The following is a 21,885-nucleotide window of genomic DNA, read 5'->3' as shown; positions in this document are numbered from 1 at the left end:
TGGAGCGGCTTATTCGCTAAGAGTCAGTCGGTCAGTCAGTCGAAAAGAGAACCCAGGGCACATTATATAATAGTGTGTAAATAGTTGTTAAATGTTTTTAAGTGCCGTTGATATTTTATGCGAAGCGATTTGTTTAATTTCACCGTCGCGTTTGATGAACCCGATTTAAAAGTCTAACGTAATCATCGGCAATTTGGTAATAAATTAACGTTTATATCTGATCACACAACTAAAAATCTTAGGGCAATTTTTGTATCTAAATTTATGCTTAAATTTGATACAGCAGAGATAAATATTTTTTAGTTCTCTTGGGAGGATTGACCTAGTAAAGACGTAAAAGCGAAACAATATCCAGATGCGGCGTAATTTGTGATTTAAGACTAGAGTTCGTGAAAAGTTCGAATATATGTATATGGTTCTTTGGGATTTCTCCAGTATGACCTTGCCAACCATCCGCTGTTACTATGAGGTACCAGGTACGAAAAGTTCGGACGATTTAACCCAAGACAGAAAAAATCATACTGCTTGTGAATATTATCCAAATTGGATAATCCAATAATACTACCGGTAGGTGTCTCTTAAAGCAGGTATTCAATTTATTGGTTCAAATCATTTTCTTTAGCGGGACATATGCATTAATATATTATAAAGAGAAAAAAGTTACAACCTGAACGTCTCTGATCAGTTTGTATAAATCTGACACTGTTCCTAACGAAATCATAAGTAACGCCGCAAACGGAGAAATTAATCAGTTTGAAAAATGGAATGGCTGCAGACAAAATTTTTATTAAAAAACCTTCTTATACATGTTCGACGACAACACCAATAACATTGTTCCCATATCAATATAATACACATACATACTTTTTGCAACAATATGTACACAAAAGACAAATTTCATGGCCTGAATTATAAAGACCAAGGCACATTCTGGCAGTGTAAACAAGCAACACAAACTATAACGTTTATATTAATATATCGCCGGGTACACAATAGCTACGTGGATACCAGTCAAAATGAAAATAAAAAGACCCATCAGTTTTATTCAATTTATAAAAATGGCAGAATTGATACAATTAAACTATAATAATAGTGCAACAGAAAATAAATCGCTTTATCAACAAAATGTACAAAATTAAATAATTTTATTTACTTATAAAGATAAGATATACACGTTTATAGCCATGAAACGGAACGAATGAGATGACATACTGGACTCACATTACGCTATCTATCTATTTTTAAAGTTGCCTGAAACGCCAACGACCTTATTCAACTATACACATATACATTACCTACAATATAAATTTAATTAATTTTCAAATGTACAGTATTAAGTCTAGGTCAGCGTTTACTTTTTCCGAACATCGAAAACACTATACTTTAGCAAAAAATAAAGACAATATCTCTATTTCAATATAAAATTTATCATCGCATTTAACACAATTGATTAACCTGAACTCTTTCAATACCCAAAAAGTGTGTCGAACTAAAAAGTGAGCGTCTAATAACTGTCCTACCGTCAACTAACGGTGTTATTTCTCCGCCTGTTTTGTTCTTTAACACACTCGATGTCGGTTTTCTTGCCCTTAGTCAACGCCAGCATCGTGACCAATTTTTTGGGTGAGTCGCCTACTATCCACCCGTGCTGAACGGGACGGTCTTCTTCGTCTTCTTCATCTCGCGACGTCACTTCTATCAGAGCTTGCGATTCGTCTTCACTTGAACTCGACCAATGGTACAAAGGATTCGCTGCGGCTCTTTTTCTTCGGTTCGGCGTTACGAATGGATCGAAAGACATTTTCTTGCACGACAAAAGCTTATTCTTGGCGAATTTTTTTTTCTGAACGAGGGGCGCGTTCTCGTGTGGCGGCACGACGCCCTGCGCTTTAATCTCGCTGTCTTTCGGGGTCTGCAATTCCGGAATCGGAACATCGACGGCAACCACCGAGTCGTTGGATTTCTCCGCCTTCGACTGGATCTTCTGGCTTTCCAATAGTGCCTCGAATGCTTCTTCATCCGAACTCCAATATTCCACCAAAACGTTTTGTTTACCGCTGGTGCATTTTCTCTGACTCTTCCGGCTAGCGACTCCTATACATTCCCTCAACTCCTGCTCAAGATTAATACTGTTGTCCTCCTTGCCGTTCTTCTTTACGGATCGCTTTTTCGACGTCTTGTTTATATTAAATTCGTCGTCGGAACTATTCGAATGGTGTCGCTTGCGAGTTTTTTGTTTCGATTTTTTTCTGGTGTCGGTGCATTTAGTAAATGGTTTTGGTTGGGGTGGCGATTTAACCATCGGTTTCGTCTCGGCGACGTTCTTCCCCAACAACTGATCGAAAAGCATGTTCATTTCCTCTTCCGTCATCTTGGTTTTCTTAATTTCTTCGGGAGGCGGGGAGGGTTTCACCCGCGAACAGCTCAGCACGTAATTTTCCACCAGTTCGATATTATCAATTTCCGGAATCTCCGGGATATGTCTGATGTCCTCGTCGAAGTCGTCCGCTTTCGATTTCGCGGCGTTTTTAAAAATCCGACCCATAATCATGCACTTTTTCTTCGTTATATTCTCTACCGAGCAGTCGGTTTTCTGGGTCGAAATGACAGAAAACGTCGAAGCGCTCGACACCGAATGGGCCTCCGCGCCGATAGAATCGGTATAAGCGGGGCTGTCGTTCTCGCTATCGCTGTCTTTTTTTTTCTCACCCTTGAGATTGCGAAAACTGCGAAAGTCCGGCTTGGTAAAGATTTCCGTGTTGTCTTGCGTCTCTTCGAAATCGTATACGTCGTGTTTCTCGTCAAACGATTCCGCCAGAGGAGATTTTTTCTTGCTGCTCTTGAAGAGGATATTGCTGCCCAGTTGAAATTTTTTAATGGGTTTAGATTTTCGGTTGGATTTAGCCTTGCTTTCCACAACGATGCCGGTAGTTTCTTCTTTCTTGGTAATTTGGTTACCAGTCAGAATCGCCAAGTCCAACTCTTCCGTCGGAATCGAAACTATGAGTCCTTCGAAAACTTTGCGTGCCCCTTTCGTGACGATCTTTTTGTGCTCGCTGGACGAAAATTCATCGTTTGGTTTTTTGCAGTGGTCCACCTCCTCGGTCGTAGTTACTTCGTTCTGTTCGTCGCTGGAAAATCCGAATAAATTACTTATCTATAGATAATAGTATATATGATTCAAAACGAAAGGGAAAACTAGAAACTGAAGTTCTATACAATAATTGTTGCGGAGTTGCCAAATTTTACAATTTAATAAATCGAAATATGAAGGAAGTCATTTAAATATCACGTTTTTGCTTCTATTAATACTACCAAATGCTCCTCGATTTTTGATTTCTTGATCGGAACTAATTGAAATTCGACACAAAACAGTAATCAAAGTGGTCTTTGGTGTGTATGTGTGTGTGTGTGTACGCTATATTATTTATCACCTAATTGCAAAACAAAATAACTCACACTAGCAGTGATCACTACTTCTCAGCACTACAAAACATTCTTGCTTTTTTCTAAATCACCGGTGATGAAAATGAATCACTATAAAATTCTTTGGAATAAATATTTTTAAGGTAATCCAGGTAATGATGATTTTTCCTTTATTATTTGCCAATGAACGAACTTAGCCAATCGACTATGGGTTTTTACGTTGTAGAGACCATAACGTTATTCCCAATTTTCTTAAATTATCCGATTATGTCAAAATTAAACTTATCCGCTTATAAAATTCTTCGAAAATCTAGTTTCGCTTTACTTCGAGAAAGAATTCATCATACCCGTAAGGAAATAGACCAAATCAATGAGACTCGTCTGATTCTACACCTTGAAATTGCTTCCATCTTTTCAAACATGATTAATGACAAAACTTTAAATCTTCGTTTAACTTCGACCCAAAATCACATTCAGAAATTTGGAAAACTAACATCAATACTTTAAAAAATCAAGACCTCCTAAATCTAATATTGCAAAGCCTGAACGCATTGCCCTAAAATCTCTAAAATCTAATCCCGACATTGTAATCTATATATATATAAATATCAGGAAAAAAACTCAAGATTTTCTTATAGACGGTCATATCGTGAACTTAAAAAAGATCATACGTCATTTATGGAACGCAACCTTAAATCTGTTATTAAGGCTTTTTGTCTATCAAACTCCGTGAAAAAATATCACCACCCCTCATGACTCTAAAATTCCTCGTCTCTACGGACTCAGAAAGATTCACAAACCAAGATTATCCCTTCGACCTATTCTCCAACATATTCTCCAGCAAAATATCTAGCTTCCTTATTAAAACTGAAAACTGATAGTTTCGTACTTAATTCCTTTCATTGAACAATTAAAAAGCGTTACATTAGATACACAAGATATTCTGGTTAGTTTCGACGTAGAATCCCTCTTTAATAAAGTTTCTATTCCTGAAACTCTCAACATCATTTCAGATATATTAAAATACGAGAATCTAGAACCAAACCTTTCCTTAACTGAAAAATGCTTGTCTGGAGCATATTTTCATATAACGGTCAAATTCCTTCCATCTAAAACCTAAATTATGGAAACGCCACGTCGATGATACTTTTGTTATTTGTAATCATGGTGAACAATCCCTAGTAGATTTTCTTAAGACATTTAAACTCTATACACCCTAACATACGTTTTACCATTGAATCAGGAACTATGAATAACCTCTCATTCTTAAATATTCTTATCAATAGAAAATCGGACCTAACATTGGTTCATTTTATTTATAGAAAACCTACACACACAGACCGATACCTTAATGCATTGTCATATCATCATCCGGCCCAAAAATCATTGGTAATCGACTCTCTTGTTTACAGAGCAGTAAAACTATCTCAGCCGGAGTCACTGAACCCAGATTTAAAATACCTTATCTCTGCTCTTGTCTCTAATAATTTCCACAAAATATTAAGGATCACTTATCCAAAAATCTCTCAACATCTTCGATCGGTCAAAGACGAAATTCAATTTGAGATTTCATAGGTTTACAGCATTCCATGCATATGCGGCAAGGAATATATTCGAGAGACCCGACGAAAGACTTGGCTCAAAGAACATGAAAGAGACTAAGACAACTAAACTCATCAGCAGTCGCCAAACACGATCACGAAACCGGACATAAAATTGTATTCGATAAAACTAAAGTTCTTGCATGTAATCAATTCTTCTACCAACGAAAAATTCGAGAATCTATAGAAATCTATAAGCAACCTAACAATCTTAACCGCGACTCAGGTCTTCACCTGTCACTAATATGGGAATCAGACGGTGTGTATGCCCCTCATTTAGCTCCGCCCCCTCAAATAGTATATAGGCATGTAGGGCAAAATGTGAGGCTAAACGTTAGCAAGTACCCTTGCTTACTGCATACTGCTGATAATTAGCTTAATGTCAAAATTTTACATCAACATTTATTATTAAAAGCCTCAAAGTCAAAACTAACCAAAACAACGCCTTCACCTAGCAATCCGAAATCTGTTATCCAATGACATGGGTCGCATTTTTTGTGATGTTTTACTAGACCCAAGTCAAAGGCATTAAACAGTTTTGCTAGTCAGTTTATCAGTACATAGCACACAGCTTATAGTTTAATCTCTGACATGCCATGCATCAGGCTAACGAGTAGAATTTACCTGTCCGAGTTGTTTGAAACGTTTTCAAACTGCTGCATCACTTCTTTAAATCCAAGTATTCCCAACGCCAACTGGTCATTGTTAGAAGGCTGCACCGGCAAATCTTCAGTCGCGGTTTCTCTGTAGGTGAAATTTTTCCCGATTTCGAATTTTTTCCCGGTGCGCAAGTTCCAGTTTGACGACAGGCTATCGTTGGAGTCAGACGCGTCATCGTCGTAGGTATCTCCCAGTGGCGTGGGCGTTCTCGAGTTGTCGGAATATTCGTGGGCATCCTCAGCCGTTTGCACTAGATGCCTGCTATCGAACACGCCGTTATTATCCCCCTGTTTCGTGGCTATATCGCCGGAAGCAGTGTTGCACTTTTTTGAAAAATTTGACACCTCCGAGCCGCTTTTCAATAAGCTGCAACACTCCAGAAACAGTTCCTCGTCTCTGTTCAGAACCTTTCTCGATTTTTGCTCCTCGTAGGCTCCTATGCTCATCGAATCGTCCGATATTTCCTCATACTGAATTGGTTTTGCGAACATATCGGTAGCAGGAGTCGGCTGGGTAGGCTCCACCGCACCGCAGGTGGGGACGAAACCGCCAAACTCGCAATTGTTTTCGGAATGGGAATTATTGGACGATTGGAAAATGTTATCCATGAAATTAATACCGCCGGTCTGATTCTCGATGATATTTTCGAGCAGACTAATTTGTTTTTCGAGGATGGTGGTCTTGGACAGTGTTCGATTGTAGAAGGTGTCGTCCGATATGTCCTTATTCGACGACAAGTTGTCGGAATCGAAACTTTTTCGCTCAGCGAGGTTCTTGTAACGGTGGTACTCGTTCTGGGCGTCGCTCGTTTCGGACGTCGCATCGCTAGCCGGTTTCAGCACGGGCTTGTTTAAAACTTCGCTGATTATATCCGCCAACTTTAATGTGTCGTTGTTGGTGTAAGACGTTTGTGCCTTGGGTGACGATACGCAGAAACTCTCGTTTTGTTGAAGTATATTCGTTATGTTTATGTCGCTTCGCAAATCCGGTGCTTTTGGTTCCGGAAGATCCGTCGACTCGACCACCACTACTTCTGAATCTTTTTCCTTCTCCAGTAGGGCTTTCATCTCAGCTTCTTTTGCCTCCAGTTCGGACAGTTTGGAAATGTGCGTCAGAGTGCCCTTGTGTTTCATCAAGCTCTCTAAGCGCGTGAAGTATTTATTGCAAATTCCGCAATATATTGACTTGTCTGGCGATTTAAATTTGCCGTTCTTCGACTTCGAGCCTCCGTCAGACGTCGTCGTTTTACTATCAGAGTTGAACTCCACTGTGTTATCTGCGGGTTTGCTGCACATTTCGCTAGAACCATCGGCATTGACAGAATTGATAGCAATTTCATTCCCGTCTCCCACGCCGTTAATATCGACTCTTGAATTGTCCGCATTACTACTTTCTTTCACTCTGTCCGCCGTATCCGTCACTTCGGGATTTCTGTGCTTTTTTAAACCTTTTCTCCTGTTCTCCAGTGCTTCAATCAAAGGATCGATCAGGTCGTTCTCATTGTACGACGCGACCTTATGCGAGCCCCTCCTGCTTCTTCTCAACTCTTGTTTCATTTGGTCGACATCGGGTAAAACGATTAGGTTACTGCTGTCCGTGGATTTCGTACCAGCTTCGCCGTTTTCCATGTTATCTAAATCGCGATCCAACCCGGTATTAAGTTCAATGGTTTCACCAGCAGCACGCCCGCTACCTTCTTCTGCACCAGTGGGACTTTTTTGTATATCGGAATGAGCTGCGGAAGACATGAATTCGTCTATACTGAAAGTATCCACTTTTTGCGAAATGTCCGCCGCGTCCGAGCCGATTCTTTTATTTCTGCACTTTGCAAACGATTTCTTGCCACTGACAACTTTAGGGTATTCCTCGTTTAATTGGGCCATCGCATCGTCATGGATACTTTCCAAAGCTTTGACTTTTGCAAATCTATTGGCCGTTCTTCTGCCGAAGGAATGCGAGTCTGTATTTGCTATTGTATCCGTTTTAAGTTTCGGTTTATTATTCTTTTCGTAACCATTGTTTACACTGTCTTCAAATTCCTCACTAAAATCGTAAATATCGTCAATTTCCAAGGATTTATCAATTTCGTCAATTACAGGAGCGATGTCCATATCGGAACTGGTTATTATTTCGTTTAATGGATCGATTTTAAATAAATCGAGGTGTTTGTCTGGCCTGACCTCTGATTTATCTAGAGAATTTTTAAACACATTTAGACTGCTGAACGAATTTCCCAGACTTTCTTCGACGTTACACATTTTTAGGACGTCTTTCAGTGCGGCCACAGCTTTTCCCTTTTTATTCTGCTTCTTTAGCAAAGTGCACGATTCTATAGCACCAGGCGGATTTGCCATCCTCTTAGAATGACTCATCAAATGACTCAGATCGGCAAGATCCTCTTGCGATGGTATCCTAGAAATGTGCGAGTTAGGCTTCTCTTCTTCATCAACTTGATTATCTACTTTAACTTTATATTGTTGCGCATCCAGTCCTGGAATAACACAAATCAAGGATTCTTCCAATACCTTAACATCGTTTGGCAAGATTATTTTAGGCTCTGAATTTTCTGTTTTCTTCATATTCCTGTTTTCACTTGACTCTTTTTGTTTTGGAGTAGATTCGAATATAATATCCTCTTCTCCAAAAGCTACCGACGTTTTCTCCTTTCCTTCCGAAACTTGAACGTTATCTACTGCAATTGAGTCCTTTTCAAATGAAATACAATCAGGCACATACACTTCTTTTTCATTCTGATGAGTTTTATTGGCAATTGTGGTACTTAATTCGTTTATATTCTGACTTGAATCATCAGCTGCACCTTTCTTTGAATCTTTTAACACTTCTTCACTTGCTGTATCCACAATTTCATTTTTTTCATTGGGGATTGCTTGGGAATTAGGATTTCTATGACCAACTACTAAATTAGTTTCAGATAAATATGTATCAGTAATTTGTTTTTTGTTAGTTGTAGGTAATAGTTTCACCTGCGACTCTTCATGTATATGAAAATCTTCAACTGTTTTATTATTATCCACATCTAGTATCACATTCACAGAATTTCTTCGTTTATTTCTGTCGGTATTAGTAATCTCTGCTTCTGTATGTTGCATCAACCTATCATCAACTGAATTTTCAGTACTACTTTTACGATTTGATCGTGCAGACCTCCTGAGTGATGCCGGTTCTATTAGCTTTGAGTTGTTTTGGACATTCTTTTTACTCTTGCCTTTGAGTTGGGCTTTAGTAGCATGCCTCCTTTTTGATAACGAGATCTCATTCTTCTGTTTTTTACTCAATATCAGTTTTTTACAGACTACTTTCACTTCTAGATTTGTTTTTGGGATTAGTAGTGCACAAGGTGCTACGTCATTAGAAGTTGACGTCTTCAATACGCCAAAGGACGAGTTTTTAGTCGTTTCGTTCTGTTTAACTCGTATGTCATTCTCCGTTTTGTTAGTTTCATCCAAAATGCCATTCAAATCACAATCAAAAATCTGTTCTGGGTTAATTTCCTTACTAGATGTCGGTTCACGATGAATATCGCACACATCATTAGTTTCTCGCGATTGCGCGGACGAATCGATAGTTTCGCGAGAATAATCCTGTTCTAGTTTTTCATCTTCACGTGAGCGATCGACTACGTTTGAGGTCTTAGGTGTTACGGAAATTTCTTCTTTTACATCATCAATACTTAGCATAACATTGCGGAAGCAAGGAGGCTCGTTATGAACCCCGATTTCAGCCTTGGTTTCGTTAGTTGGATCGAAGTTTTGGAATATATTCGTAATTTCAGTCTCGCAGTCCCTTTCAATAATACTAGAATTAAATGGAATATGTTCGATTTCCATGTCCATCTCTTCAACAGAATCATCTTGAGTTTCTACTGGTTTGGTGGTCTTGCAGTAATCCTCTGGCACTTTCGATAGCGATTGTAATATTTCGTCGCAAACAGAATCGTCTACTATATTCGTAGGAGGGATTCTTTTAGTTTTTTTATTGATCACCAAAGAAAAATCTTTAAACAAATCGTTTTCGTCCTTTTCAATCTTTTTAGAACTCTTTGACTTTCTTCTGGTGGTTTGCTTTTTATGGAGCTCAAATGACAACGAAGTGGACTGGTCTGGAAACACGTTCCCTTTGTCTTCGTTAACAATCTGAGCAGTGTTTTCTTCAGCGATTTCAAGTGGAGGTTTAACTACTATACTTGGGTTAACTGCGACGACGCATAGGTGGGGAGATGGTTCCTGTTCATTCGGTTTACTTGTTTTCGTTTTGGGTGTCACACCTTTCGACATTTTCTTCCGATGCTTTAAATTTTTCTTTACAAGTTTAGGACAAATCAGAGATGATTCTGCACTTGTTTCTAGATCTTTGTGATGTCTTGAATTTCCATTTTTACCCTCGTCATTTTCTTTTGATTCCGCGGTTTCTGCTTCCTGAGAATGTTCTTTAGTGGAACGACTGTTATCATCAGTCATGCCTTGGGCTCGTGATTCAATTAGCGAAGTTGCATCTTTATATTCTTCTTGTTTGGCAAGAACAGCCAGAGGCAGTTCGTCTTCAGAATCACTTACAAGTGGTGGTGTTCCTTTCAACAAGCAGTCTGCAACTTCCACAGCCGCCACATCTTCTACTAATAGATTTATTTCATTCAAAGATGAAGTTTCTAGTTCCATACTTTTACTTTTGACCGGTTTCTGTTTTGATGCTGTCGCAGATGGTTTTTTCTTAATACAAACTAGACTGGTCTGCTTGTTTGCTTTAGGCTTCTTTTTAGAATCATTAACTTTGTTAATCACGGTTGATTTATTTGTCATCTCATTCTCGCCAACACTATTGATGATTGCATTTTGATCGCATTCTCGTTCATTATCGTTAAGTTTTTCACTGTCAGTTTTCGCAACAGAAATGACACTCTCATTTTGTAACAGTAATACGTTTTTAAATTCGATCTGAGGTTTGGGATCCACGATTTTTTCAATTAATAATTTCGACTCGGAATTCTTTGGGGCTAGGAAGTCTTGGGAGTTATTATGAGGTTTCTGTGACGAAAAAGTAATGGCGGCGTCTGAATTATGAAACAAAGGCGTCGGGATAATTGAACCCTTGCTTCCATTCAGCAAATTTTGGGTGGCATTTTGGAACTCCGATTTTAGTAGCAGAGAAAGAATTTTGGCATTTTCTGTTTTGTGGTTGTTCACCGCTGGCAGTAAGTTGTTTATTTTGAAGGGATTTAATTTATTCAAGTTAGTATTAGGCGATTTCTTTTTTGCTTTGGATTTCTGTACCAACGGCGGTTTTTTCTCATTCTTTACTAGATTCGAGCTGGTTACCGCTGAAATATCCGCCTCATACGAAGCTTGATATCCTTTGACGACAGATTCAATAGTTTCATCCACTGAATTCTGGACGCAAAAATAATTTTTGGAGGTATTTTTTCTAAATTCTGGTTTCTTATCTTTATCATTTATTACTTGCTGAATTATATCGTCAACGGAAGTCCAATTGCTAGATAACTTTTGGGTAAAAACCTCCTTGCAGTTATGTTCGATAACGCCCTCGATCACCATGCTTAGAGTGTTACCGAAAGTTGATATCCCGTTTGCAAGGCGATTGTAAAACAAATCGGGAGCGCTGAATGACTTCTTGGTGAGGTCCAAGGCGGTCTCTTTCTGCTGGATGGGCGGTGTCACCTTAAACGTTGGTATTCGAAGAATACATTCAGGTTTGATGGGAGGTGTTGTAAAAGCTTTTTCTGGGGATTTTAGCGCCGCCCTTTCCGACGAACTGCTAAACGGTGCAGCCGTTGTTAAATTGGATCTGTCTTCCTTTTGCTGCAGTTTGCTAGTTAACATGGCAATACAATCGTTTAACCCTTTATTAGGTTTTCTAATTTTTCCCTTTATGTTAGGAGACATCAAAGGAACGATTTTTAACTTTTCCGCGGTTTCAACCGCAAGAGGGATGATTGTGGTCGGTCGTTTGGTTTCAGAACTTGGCTTCACTACCTCTACCTGCTTATCGAAGTTGAGTTCTCCTTTTGCTTGTAAACTTTTCTCGTTTTTCGAATTCAGATTAAAAATTGTTTCAGGGATTGGCGGATTTTCTTTTGAATCTATAGTAATCTCGGCAACTCGCGCAGGGCTCCCTCTTGGTAAACTCTCGGGTCTGATTTCTAAGGAAATAAAATTTTGTTTTGGCAGTTCCCCTCTCTTTTCCTCTGAAACAGGTTTTTCTAAAAAAATAGCGCACTTGTCAATTTCGGTTTTTTCTTTTGTATCAACGTCGGGATCGATTTTTAACTTGCTCACTTTATTAATAACGTTTCGAAAGCTCTTGTTCAACTTCCTCTTCTTTGGTTTATTTAACTCCGTGCTTTGCTTCGTTACCTTTGCACTCAACGATTTGAGTCCTTCCTTTCCGTGTTTGAAGACTTCCTTTTTATTAAAAATCGACGCGACCAAAACATTTTCGGACGTTCTAGGCTCATTATCTTGAACGGTGCCCTTTTTTGACAGATTTTGCTGGACCTTCAACTCGCTCGAGTTGTTTTTCTTCCTCAGGGATCTAACGAGACCCTTTAGGCCGCCCGAGGTAACCTTGGAGCATTCCGCGATGTTTTCCAAACCGCCGTGCTGATCGAAGTTCACCGTCTTCTGCAAGATAACATCGAGGTTCTTAATGTTTTGCCTTTGAATGTCGCTTTTGGTAAGCATTGCTCTGTTGTTTCTCTTCTTTACGGGAAAGAAATTTTTTATGTTCAGTCGGCTGGTCAAAATTTTTTTCCTCGCAAATTTTTTCTGCACGTTCGGCATCCCAGGCGCCTTAACCAACATTTCCCGTTGGGATTTTTTCCCTTTCGGTTGGACGGACGGCGGCACCAACTTTTCGCTGTCGGTATCGTCGACGTCAGTTTTTCCTTGACAATCCGAACTGTCCAACGACTGCACTTGCGACGTTTGTCTCGTGATCCTTTTTTCGTGCACCGATTTAATTTTCCTTTTAACCCTGAGCAAAGAGTTCGAATCTAAAATTCCGCTAGCCAAGACTTTGTTTAAGCTCCGTAGCGATCTTCGATTAGATGAGATGCTGCCCGTATGCTGTCTTTGGTGCGTGTTGGTCAATTTATTGGCTGGATTCTTTTCCGACGCCAGAGTTTGGGTGCTGGCCGTTTTGCCGCACTTTGTTTTCGTTTCAGTTTTACTCTGTTTTCGCTTTCTCGTTTTGAAAATGACGTCCTGTAGCGACATTATGTTTCGTCGCAAACGTTTCGCTGGAAGATTGGCCAACATTCGTTGTATAGTATCCGCTGTAAATACATTAACGTTTTAATACCAACCTTTAAAAACTTTTAATTTAACGCACAGCCAAAAAAAACACTTTCACAAGTTGTCTGGTTTATTTTTTTCTTTTTCGAATGAAGAATCTAACGTGATATTATTCGGAAATTTCAACACACTCTGTTGCAACTGGATCGAAACTGCTGCAGTACACTGGATGGCTCGTAGTGGATTGCCTAATGGGAGACAGCTGAAGAACGAACTAATCGATTTATTTGAAATGACTGTACTTGTCATCGCTCGAAAAGATTTTGAATCATGTAGTGTTACCGGTCATATACGAACACAGCAAAATCTTGCTTAGTTTTAAATGGCACCTCCTGCAAGTAATTGGATTTCTAGAATTGACGAAAAAATAAAATAAAATCGATATTATCTTACCGTTTATGAGTATTGAGATAAAAATTAAAGCCATACGTTACGTTTTAGAGTTTACACCATCCAATCTGCGACCCTTATAAAGAATAAAACAGTTTTGGTTTTTGCTAGCTTTAATTGAAACATATCTCAATTATTAACATCTCTGAGGGTTGAAATATTATATAAACGCCACGATCCCATTCCTAAGATACCGGGCGTCCAAAATAGAATTGATTGGTAATTTTGTTCTACAACAGCAATAACAATGTGACTAACCTTAGAATATCAAAAAATTAAGTTTTTTCGTCAAGTTCACGATAATTTGTTTTTAATGGGACGGTTTTCGCTGACTCTAGGCAGAATCCACTCAATAAACAGTTCCAAAGCACAATATTGCAAACAGTCGTTAACAGTGAATTTAACTACAAAACAAGGTGCTGCACTAGGCTACAGTGCAAGTGAAGTATGTTTGTAAAATAATTTACTTTTCAAATTAACGTTGATATTCTTGGTGGTTTCTGTCAAAACGATACCGCTGAAGTTAACAAATCTCCATCCACCTTTCAAATATTATTTCGACCAGCGGTAACCATTAAACAAAAAATGTATTACTCTACCTTACTTTCAAAGTTGCTAACAGAGTGATTGAAATAAATCGAAATTGGTTAATTTTGCTGACATCAATCATTGTTATTTTAAATATCAATTCATGGCAATTTTCTTGGTTGTGCGTTAATCAAGCAATCTAGGGTGTCACAGATTTGATCTTTACTATCGAGATTATTGTGCATAACTGCACTAGATACGAAGTCAGGGAACGGGAACAAGGTATGTGCTAAAGCCGTGTTAAAATTGGCAACATTCCGACTAATTTATTACATGGCAGATTTTAATTTCTTATTTTATCATTTATAACAAAATGTTATCAATTTAAAAATGTCAGTTGAAGTAGTATCTCAGGAAGTAGTTGGAATTTTCTGAATTTCAAAACGGACTCAAAATAAACTTTTTTGCTCCATTTCACCGATTTCATTAGTTTTAGTTACAGAGTTTACAATAGTGAAAAAGCGAATTTGTGACATCCCGTGTATAGGATGTCTGTAAAGAAGGGTACATATTTTTTGAATCACACTAATTTGATTCAGCTATCTTTGGCTAAATTCAGAAGCCGATATTAATAAACATAAAGAGTCAAGGTTGAGAATTAGAATTAGTAAGTTTTTTGAGAAGAGAAACAATAACCTTGTAACAATGCCAAAAAGAAGAAAAACAGAAAAAAAGACAATAAATTTAACGCCAACATTACATTTAATAACCAGGCATACTTTTTTGACGTTCTTTAAAAGTTATGTAAAACTAAACGTTACTGAATTGAATTACTTATACCGAAAACTTGTTCTGTTAACGCATTCTTTGCCAGACACGACGCATCTATTAGTCAATACTCAATGTATGGTAAAGCGTGCCCTCGCCTTAACATAACCCCACAACATATGTATAAAATTCAAACATTTCTTACCATCACTTGGCCTTGGCCGAGGGCCGTCGAAAGATTTTTTGTAAATCTTCTTTTCCGAAGGCTCAGTCTTTTGCTTGCGGTGAAGTTGGGTAACCAATCCTTGGAAAAAGGAACTTATATATTATTTAAAGGTTTAGAGAAATGCATAATTATTTAAAAAAAAAACAATACGTAAATAATATTTATGTATTTGAAACAATAACATTTGGTTAGATTTTATTAAAATTCCTGGCAAAATTTTAAGTAAAATAAAACCTTAAGGTAAGATGATTATTTAAAAAATAAAACTTGCAAACGTTTCTCTAATAAACTTGTCCATATTTATTACATCGCACTTGCAATGTTTCACCTTTTGAGTCGTCTGACCTTTCCCACATCTTTTAATCACTTCTTCGGAGTTGTTCTCAATTCAGATCATTTATCTTGTTTTACGCACATTTTATGTTTTTATGTCACTTTGTCTTTAATTTGACAACTCTAACTTTTTTATCATTACCTATACTTTCTAAACTTTTTGCATAGTGAAATAATATAGATTCAAAGTAATCTCCTCACTAAAACAAATTAAAAAACCAAGAATTGGATTAATTTTAATTTTTTTGTCTATCCTTATACATTATTTTATTTTGATTATTTAGATGAAATTTATTAGCGTGAACCATATTTATCATGACTTTCCGTAATGGTATTATTTAACATCAATTTAGGGACCAAATTACATTAGGTCGTCGTTTTTGGCATATAATACCTTCGAAAATATCTTATTAAACAACGATCATACTCATTTTGATCAGATAATTCAAAAAATACTGCAATATAAGGCGAGAAAAAAACCTGTTAATATTTATTTAAAAACATCCCAGCAGCGTGCTTGGTATTTATTGAGCATTGAGTATTGATGATATGCGTTTATTATATTTGACTTGCTATGCATATCATTTTTTCAAAGAACCTTCCACAGGCTACTGCAATACTTTTTATAAAACTTCTGAATTCCTCCTGTGTCTGTTTTTGTTGACTCGAACTAGCTAACGTTTCGCCATTCGTCCTGTTGGCTTCTTCAGAGCTTGATTGAAACTGGCTCGCATTTTACTCTGTACCTGCTTTTATAGTGCTTGAGGGGGGCTGAGCCAAGTGAGCGGCAGAAACACCGTCTTGGATGACTGATTCCCATATTGGTGACAGGTAAAGACCTGAGTCGCGGTTAAGATTGTTAGGTTGCTTATAGATTTCTATAGACTCTCGGATTTTCCGTTGGTAGTTCTACCAAATGCGAGCCAGCTTCAGTCAAGCTCTGAAGAAGCCAACAGGACGATTGGCGAAACGTTAGCTAGTTCGAGTCAACAAAAACCGACGCAGGAGGAATCCAGAAGTTTTACATTACATTTTTTAAAAAAACTTAAACCGAAACCATGTGTAAGCTACAGACTGATAAAACAAATAATATCTCCAAATCATTACGGGTTTCGTTGAAAGTCATTATATATAAAACGCCTTCCAGAAGGAGCGTCATAACTTGCGAAACGTCAGCAAGTTTGACGCAGGAGTTCAGAAGAAAAATAGCTTTTGTGGCACAATATTTATAAACAATTTTACCAGTGACATACGTACGAGTTTTCGGCTAAAAAATTATTGTTTGATCCAAAAAATCTGGTGTAAAGGGGATAAATCGTAGACATAGAATGAACTATCTTCTTATATTCACATAGAACACTGCTACTTATTACAAACTTCAATCAAGTCATGAACTGTTTGTGCACAAGCTCTAATAACAAAAGGAAATTTATTGCGTTTTAAATAAATGACCATTCAACAATAAGGTAATTCATGTCGCAAAATCCCTGAAAAAAATACAAAACAAGTCAAAATGTAGTATTTACCTTTCCGTTTCCGACGCGACTTCGCACCGAACGGTTTATACTTGCACTTTCGTCGCGCCAATAGCCAAGTCCAATCTCCCGCGCACTCCAACACGTGCCGATGAAGTTCACCCAAAGAATTGCACCGTTTCCCGCACTTCGTACATGTTCTGGCCTCGCTCCGTTTCCACTGCTTGCATTGCACCGTATCCTCGACCACGCCCACTTTTCCCAACACCGGAATACTCAAATGGCGATACAGTTCGCTTTGATTCCCCACGAACTCGTAATGTTGCACCCACACGTTCTGATGATGGACGCTCTTGTGCTCGAGTAGATATTTGAGGTTAGGAAATCTGCGGGCGCACGCTCCGCAGATATAGATACGAGATCTCGCCCATTCGCCCGTTAGCTCGACTAGTTCGTCTTTACCGCGCGCCTTGTTCGTTGGCAGTTCGAAATTTTCGGTCTCCTGTGACGAGCATATCAACGCTATTCTGTCCGACCTGTCTATGTCTCCTTCGCTCGGAAGAAGGGACGTTTGACGGAGGTTTAAATAGGCCGGAATATCTCTGCGGTCAATTTGTTTCTCCACACTCGTCAGCGGCAGAGGGTGGTCATCTTCGATACCCTCGAACGTTCTTTTTAAGAGATCATTGAGCACTTCCCGGACAACAGAGAAGATTTCCTCGCTTATGTAGCAGTCGGAGGAGGAGTTTAGTTTATCAAACGCCGCCCGCTTGCACACCTCCTCTTTCAGATCTTCGAAGGGACCCCGCCTGTCCAAGATCCTGTTGAGTTCCTCGCGTTTGATTTTACTTTTGTACTCGTCACCCTCCGTATACTCCTGCATTTCCTTTGACGATTTTTTCTCATTGATCATCTTCTGCTGCCGTTCTTTGATCACTAACTGGGTCCACATGTCCAGTTTGCTAAGATCGCGGTTTTCCTTCTGCCTTAATATGCTCGCTTGGTATTTGCGCCGAGTGAAGTACTTGTAATGGATCTCGTCATTTTTGATGGGCGCCTTCTTCTTAGACGGCTTCGAGCCGTACTCGATCTGCGATTCAAAATCTTCACCAAACTGCGAATTCAACGAGAGCGCCGCCACTGGGGTGACAGCGTTTAACGACAACTCGCATCCGTAGTTCTCGGATGTCGAATTTTGAAGGGTTTGAGCAACTGGTGAGACTTTTTCGAAATTCGATATACGGTTCTCGGATTCCTCGTTCTTGAATAGTTTTCCATCAATATGATGTAACAAATTCTCCTCGATATTGCATTTTATCCGATTAAAAAAAGCTTTATCGAATACGTCATCGAACGTCAAAGAGCTGATTTTCAAGTTGTCAATCGAATGATCAGTGATCTTCTTGATTCGGTAGAAGTTGTCAAACTCTGGGTAAGGATTGATACAACCGGACTTGGTTTTTTCCGGCATCTTTGTACTATTGGCCAGGTCGGGCTTGTTATTGATCGACACCTTCTTCTCGCGCTTGCCTTTTTCTGTATCGACTTCTTTACTTTGCGCTTGCAGCCGCTTGCTCCTCTTTAACGTCGTGACTTTAGTCGTTTTGAGGCTGAAAGATTTGCGCATGTCTTTGATTGAAGGCGATCCTTTCTTTTTCACGCCCAACGGCTTCTTGAAATCTTGAAACCCAGAGTCTTCCAGTTTGGTTTTTGAGCGACTTCTGGTGATTTTGGGGGCGACGCTATCCTCATCCTGCAGACAATAAAACCGATTTACTGACCGTAGAGGTATTTAAAAAATTGTGCAGAAAAGCCATTATAAGCTAGTATCTGTAGGCTGAATTTAACCAAATGAAATGAACATTTAAATCCAAGTAGTGTAATGACGTTTTGGTATTAAGCCACTTCCAAGACACCACAATGGCTCTAGAGAAATCATTAATCTTTGAAATACCTATTAAATATAATAAATAACATATTTTTAATAAAATTTTTTTAAATAAAATAATTATACAACTACACAGTGATTAATCACTAAATTAGATAAATTACTGAAACTTCAAGAATATTTTATCTAATCATAGAAAAGTGAATCGTTTCCGAGATAAAAAAAATGTTAAAATTTTGCTTTACAATTTCGGATTCCGAATAATAAAAAATATTTGCCAATTGCAGAGGGTTTAGTTTTGGCTCAGTTTTAAGATTTACTGTTAAAAAAGTGCATTCGTGTCATTTAAACACAGACCACCGTAATTTTAAAATAAGAGGTGGGCACATTTTTGCAATGATTTAAAACAAACGACAGAAAGATCAGCATTTTGAACCATAATTCTATGTATTCCGAAATTCTTGCGTGCCAAATATGACAATACAATCCGACTTATCTCAATCCAATAGTAGATAATGCCGGAGATACTGAATGTCAAAGGTTCAAAAGTTTGTTTTAGTTTTTCATAAATAACACAGGTCTACAAAATTAAACTTGATGTTTTTATTTTGAAAACTAATTTTATATAATTTTGGTAGGCTGATTTCAAAAATTCTATGCGTTTATTTGAATCGCGTAAAGGTTTTTTTTGCAAATATAAAGGAAAAAGGAAATATGGAATCCTAGTTTAAAAAAAGTGAAAAAAAAACTTTACTCAGACTTTGAGTGAAATCTTTATCTTTTTGTCAGAAAGCTGCGTTTTCTGGACATTCGGCTGTGTGTTTTTAAGAGTATATCCCGTTTTAACATGCAACAGTGGTCCGCCATCATCGTTATGCTCCATCTGCCTTGGTATCGCCGCTTCATTTCCTTAATGTCCTGGTGAATACTCTCTCCTTGTTCTTCGCTAACTGCTCCAAGATTTCAGGAAAATAGTTGGAGTGTGAAAACAGGAAATGCCCTTTCAAACTCATATTACAACCTAGATGAAAGTGTTGTAACATATTTTGAACAATACTTTCGTTGTTTCCGTCCTTAGAGTTCCCAAGAAACTTAACAATTACTTCTTTAAATGAAACCCTGGTGTTTTTCTAGACATTGGTGTTTTAAAAATCCTTGTCTTTGCATAATGTTCTTATCTGCGGCCCAACAAAAATACCTTCTTTTATCTTGGTATCAGATATGACTGGAAATTTCTTGCACAAATATTTGAAACACTGTCTAGGTCTTTAACAAACTGCTTTATTAAGTCAATTTTGATATCAAGAGCAAACAGTAAAACTTTTTTGAGGTCAACTAATACATTTTTGCTACCAGGTGTAAAGCTTCTTCTAGGGGGCCATTCCATTTGAGTGCAATGTCTCTCTTGCCCGACTATTCCACTCACACATAAAGCATTAAAATTGCATATAAAATCCCCCGCTCCCTGTTGTTCTACATCACCTTAAGGCCACCACAAAGCATCCACTGATCCTTTTGGTACCAAATGTGCAACGGAAACCGAGACCAGTTCGTTACTATTGTGCAATAAAACGCCTTTTAAACTACGCTCACTTAAGTCAATAAGCAGGCGCCATTCTCTTATATACGGCACATTTCCTAATTTTGAAACTAAGTAAGAAATATTATTGCAAAACACTAGCGGTCCTTCCTGAGTAAAATATTGCCATAACTCTTTTTCACGATTCCGGTAAAAGCTTGAAGTGGCACCAGGTACCAGTAAATGTTTGTCACGAAGTCTGGACGCTAACAATTGGGGTGCATTCTTTGGAAGGTGCAAATTTCTAATTAAATCATTTAATTCGCTCTGATTATACACTGCGGGCTCTCTGAAATCTGGTGTGAAATTAGATTTCTCTGATTCTGACGATATGACGTTTTCCATTTCGTTTGGCCAGTAGGTATCGGTACCTCTGGTCCATGAGGAGCTGGTCGAATAGCAGAGTCAAGATTGGGATACACAATTTGTTTTTTATTTTTTCTGTCGAATCCTTGAACATTACACGAACAAAAATAACAATCATAACTGTGATTCCTGGGATCTCGACTTGTCTGAGTCACCAATTTTTACACCAAGATAAGCGTGGTATATATTTTTCACAAAAGAAGTTATAGTTTGCCTTTGCTTGACTACGATATAACTACCACAGATATAACGAAAATTATTTGGATTGTTCACTCAATGTCTTTTATCCAAATTTATACGATCTAGAACAGTAGAAATACGCAACAACGAAGACAACAGCCGCGAACACAGTAGCACGACGACCAATACAACCAAACTGCGCATAAGCAGGTTACAACGCTGCATTGGCGCTTCTGCGCCAACTCTGTTGCTAATATCCAGTGTTGCCAAATCATATTTAATTTCATAAAAATCAATTCATTTAAAAATCATGCCTAACATAGAAAAAACATATTCATGTCATCTCTGACATGTACCTATATTAATTAAATAACATTTTTTAAGATATAGAGCGCTATAAAAAATGACGTGATAGACCAAAAACATGTCCCTTTTTGGAAAAAGGGGCCCAAAAATATACAAATAAGGAAATAGCTTTCAAACATCAAAATAACTGTAGACCTGGGTAATTTGTGTAATAACAGCTTTTATCTTCACGGTTAAAATTGAAGTATCGCTACCTGTGACATATTTAAAACAATAATTTTGTTACCAAAACGCTGATTTATAAATTAATGTTTCTGTCTTCATAACGGCATCGCATATGCTGACACTTTTGTTGCAGACTGCAAGAAGTACGAGGGGGTACCCAAAAAAACCGGAATCATTTTTTATAAACTATATATTGTTTTGAAAATCACAGAACTACCTCATCCCCTTCAAAATACTCTCCATTACAACTAATACATTTGTCCCAGCGGTGCTTCCATTGTTTGAAACATTTTTTATATTCATCTTTGGGTATAGCCGACAGCTCATCCCTCGTTTTTTTCTTAACCTCTTCAATGTTGTCAAATCGCCTGTCCTTTCATGTCCCTTTTCATATGTGGAAATAAGAAGAAGTCACACGGAGCGAGATCAGGCGAATAAGGTGCATGGGGCAGAGGAACCATGCCATTTTTAGCCAAAAACTGCTTAACAGAAATGACTGTGTGTGCAGGTGCATTATCGTGGTGAAAGAACCAATCCCCTGTCGCCACAAATCGGGTCTTTTTTGTCGAATACTGTTGCGCAATTTTCTTAAAACTTCCAGATAAA

The 21,885-nt window shown here is 38.2% G+C and overlaps 1 protein-coding gene across 1 annotated transcript in view; it reads right to left on the bottom strand.

The window, feature by feature from the left end:
- Positions 1-773: 773 nt before the first annotated feature.
- Positions 774-21,885, bottom strand: part of LOC132696117 (uncharacterized) — a 38,519-nt gene continuing 17,407 nt past the window's right edge. The window contains exons 3-6 of the mRNA XM_060660741.1: positions 16,787-18,488; positions 14,907-15,005; positions 5,652-12,996; positions 774-3,131 (exon numbers count right to left, since the gene is read on the bottom strand). Coding sequence (XP_060516724.1) covers positions 1,523-3,131; positions 5,652-12,996; positions 14,907-15,005; positions 16,787-18,488 — 10,755 coding nt within the window. The 3' untranslated portion in view covers positions 774-1,522. The remainder of the gene's footprint in view (positions 3,132-5,651; positions 12,997-14,906; positions 15,006-16,786; positions 18,489-21,885) is intronic.

This window comes from Cylas formicarius, unplaced genomic scaffold, assembly GCF_029955315.1.
Source record: "Cylas formicarius isolate icCylForm1 unplaced genomic scaffold, icCylForm1.1 PGA_scaffold_1__22_contigs__length_36826433, whole genome shotgun sequence".
Lineage (NCBI taxonomy): Eukaryota > Metazoa > Arthropoda > Insecta > Coleoptera > Brentidae > Cylas > Cylas formicarius.
Note: the sequence above shows the minus strand (reverse complement) of the source record. Positions and strands in the feature narration are given on the sequence as shown.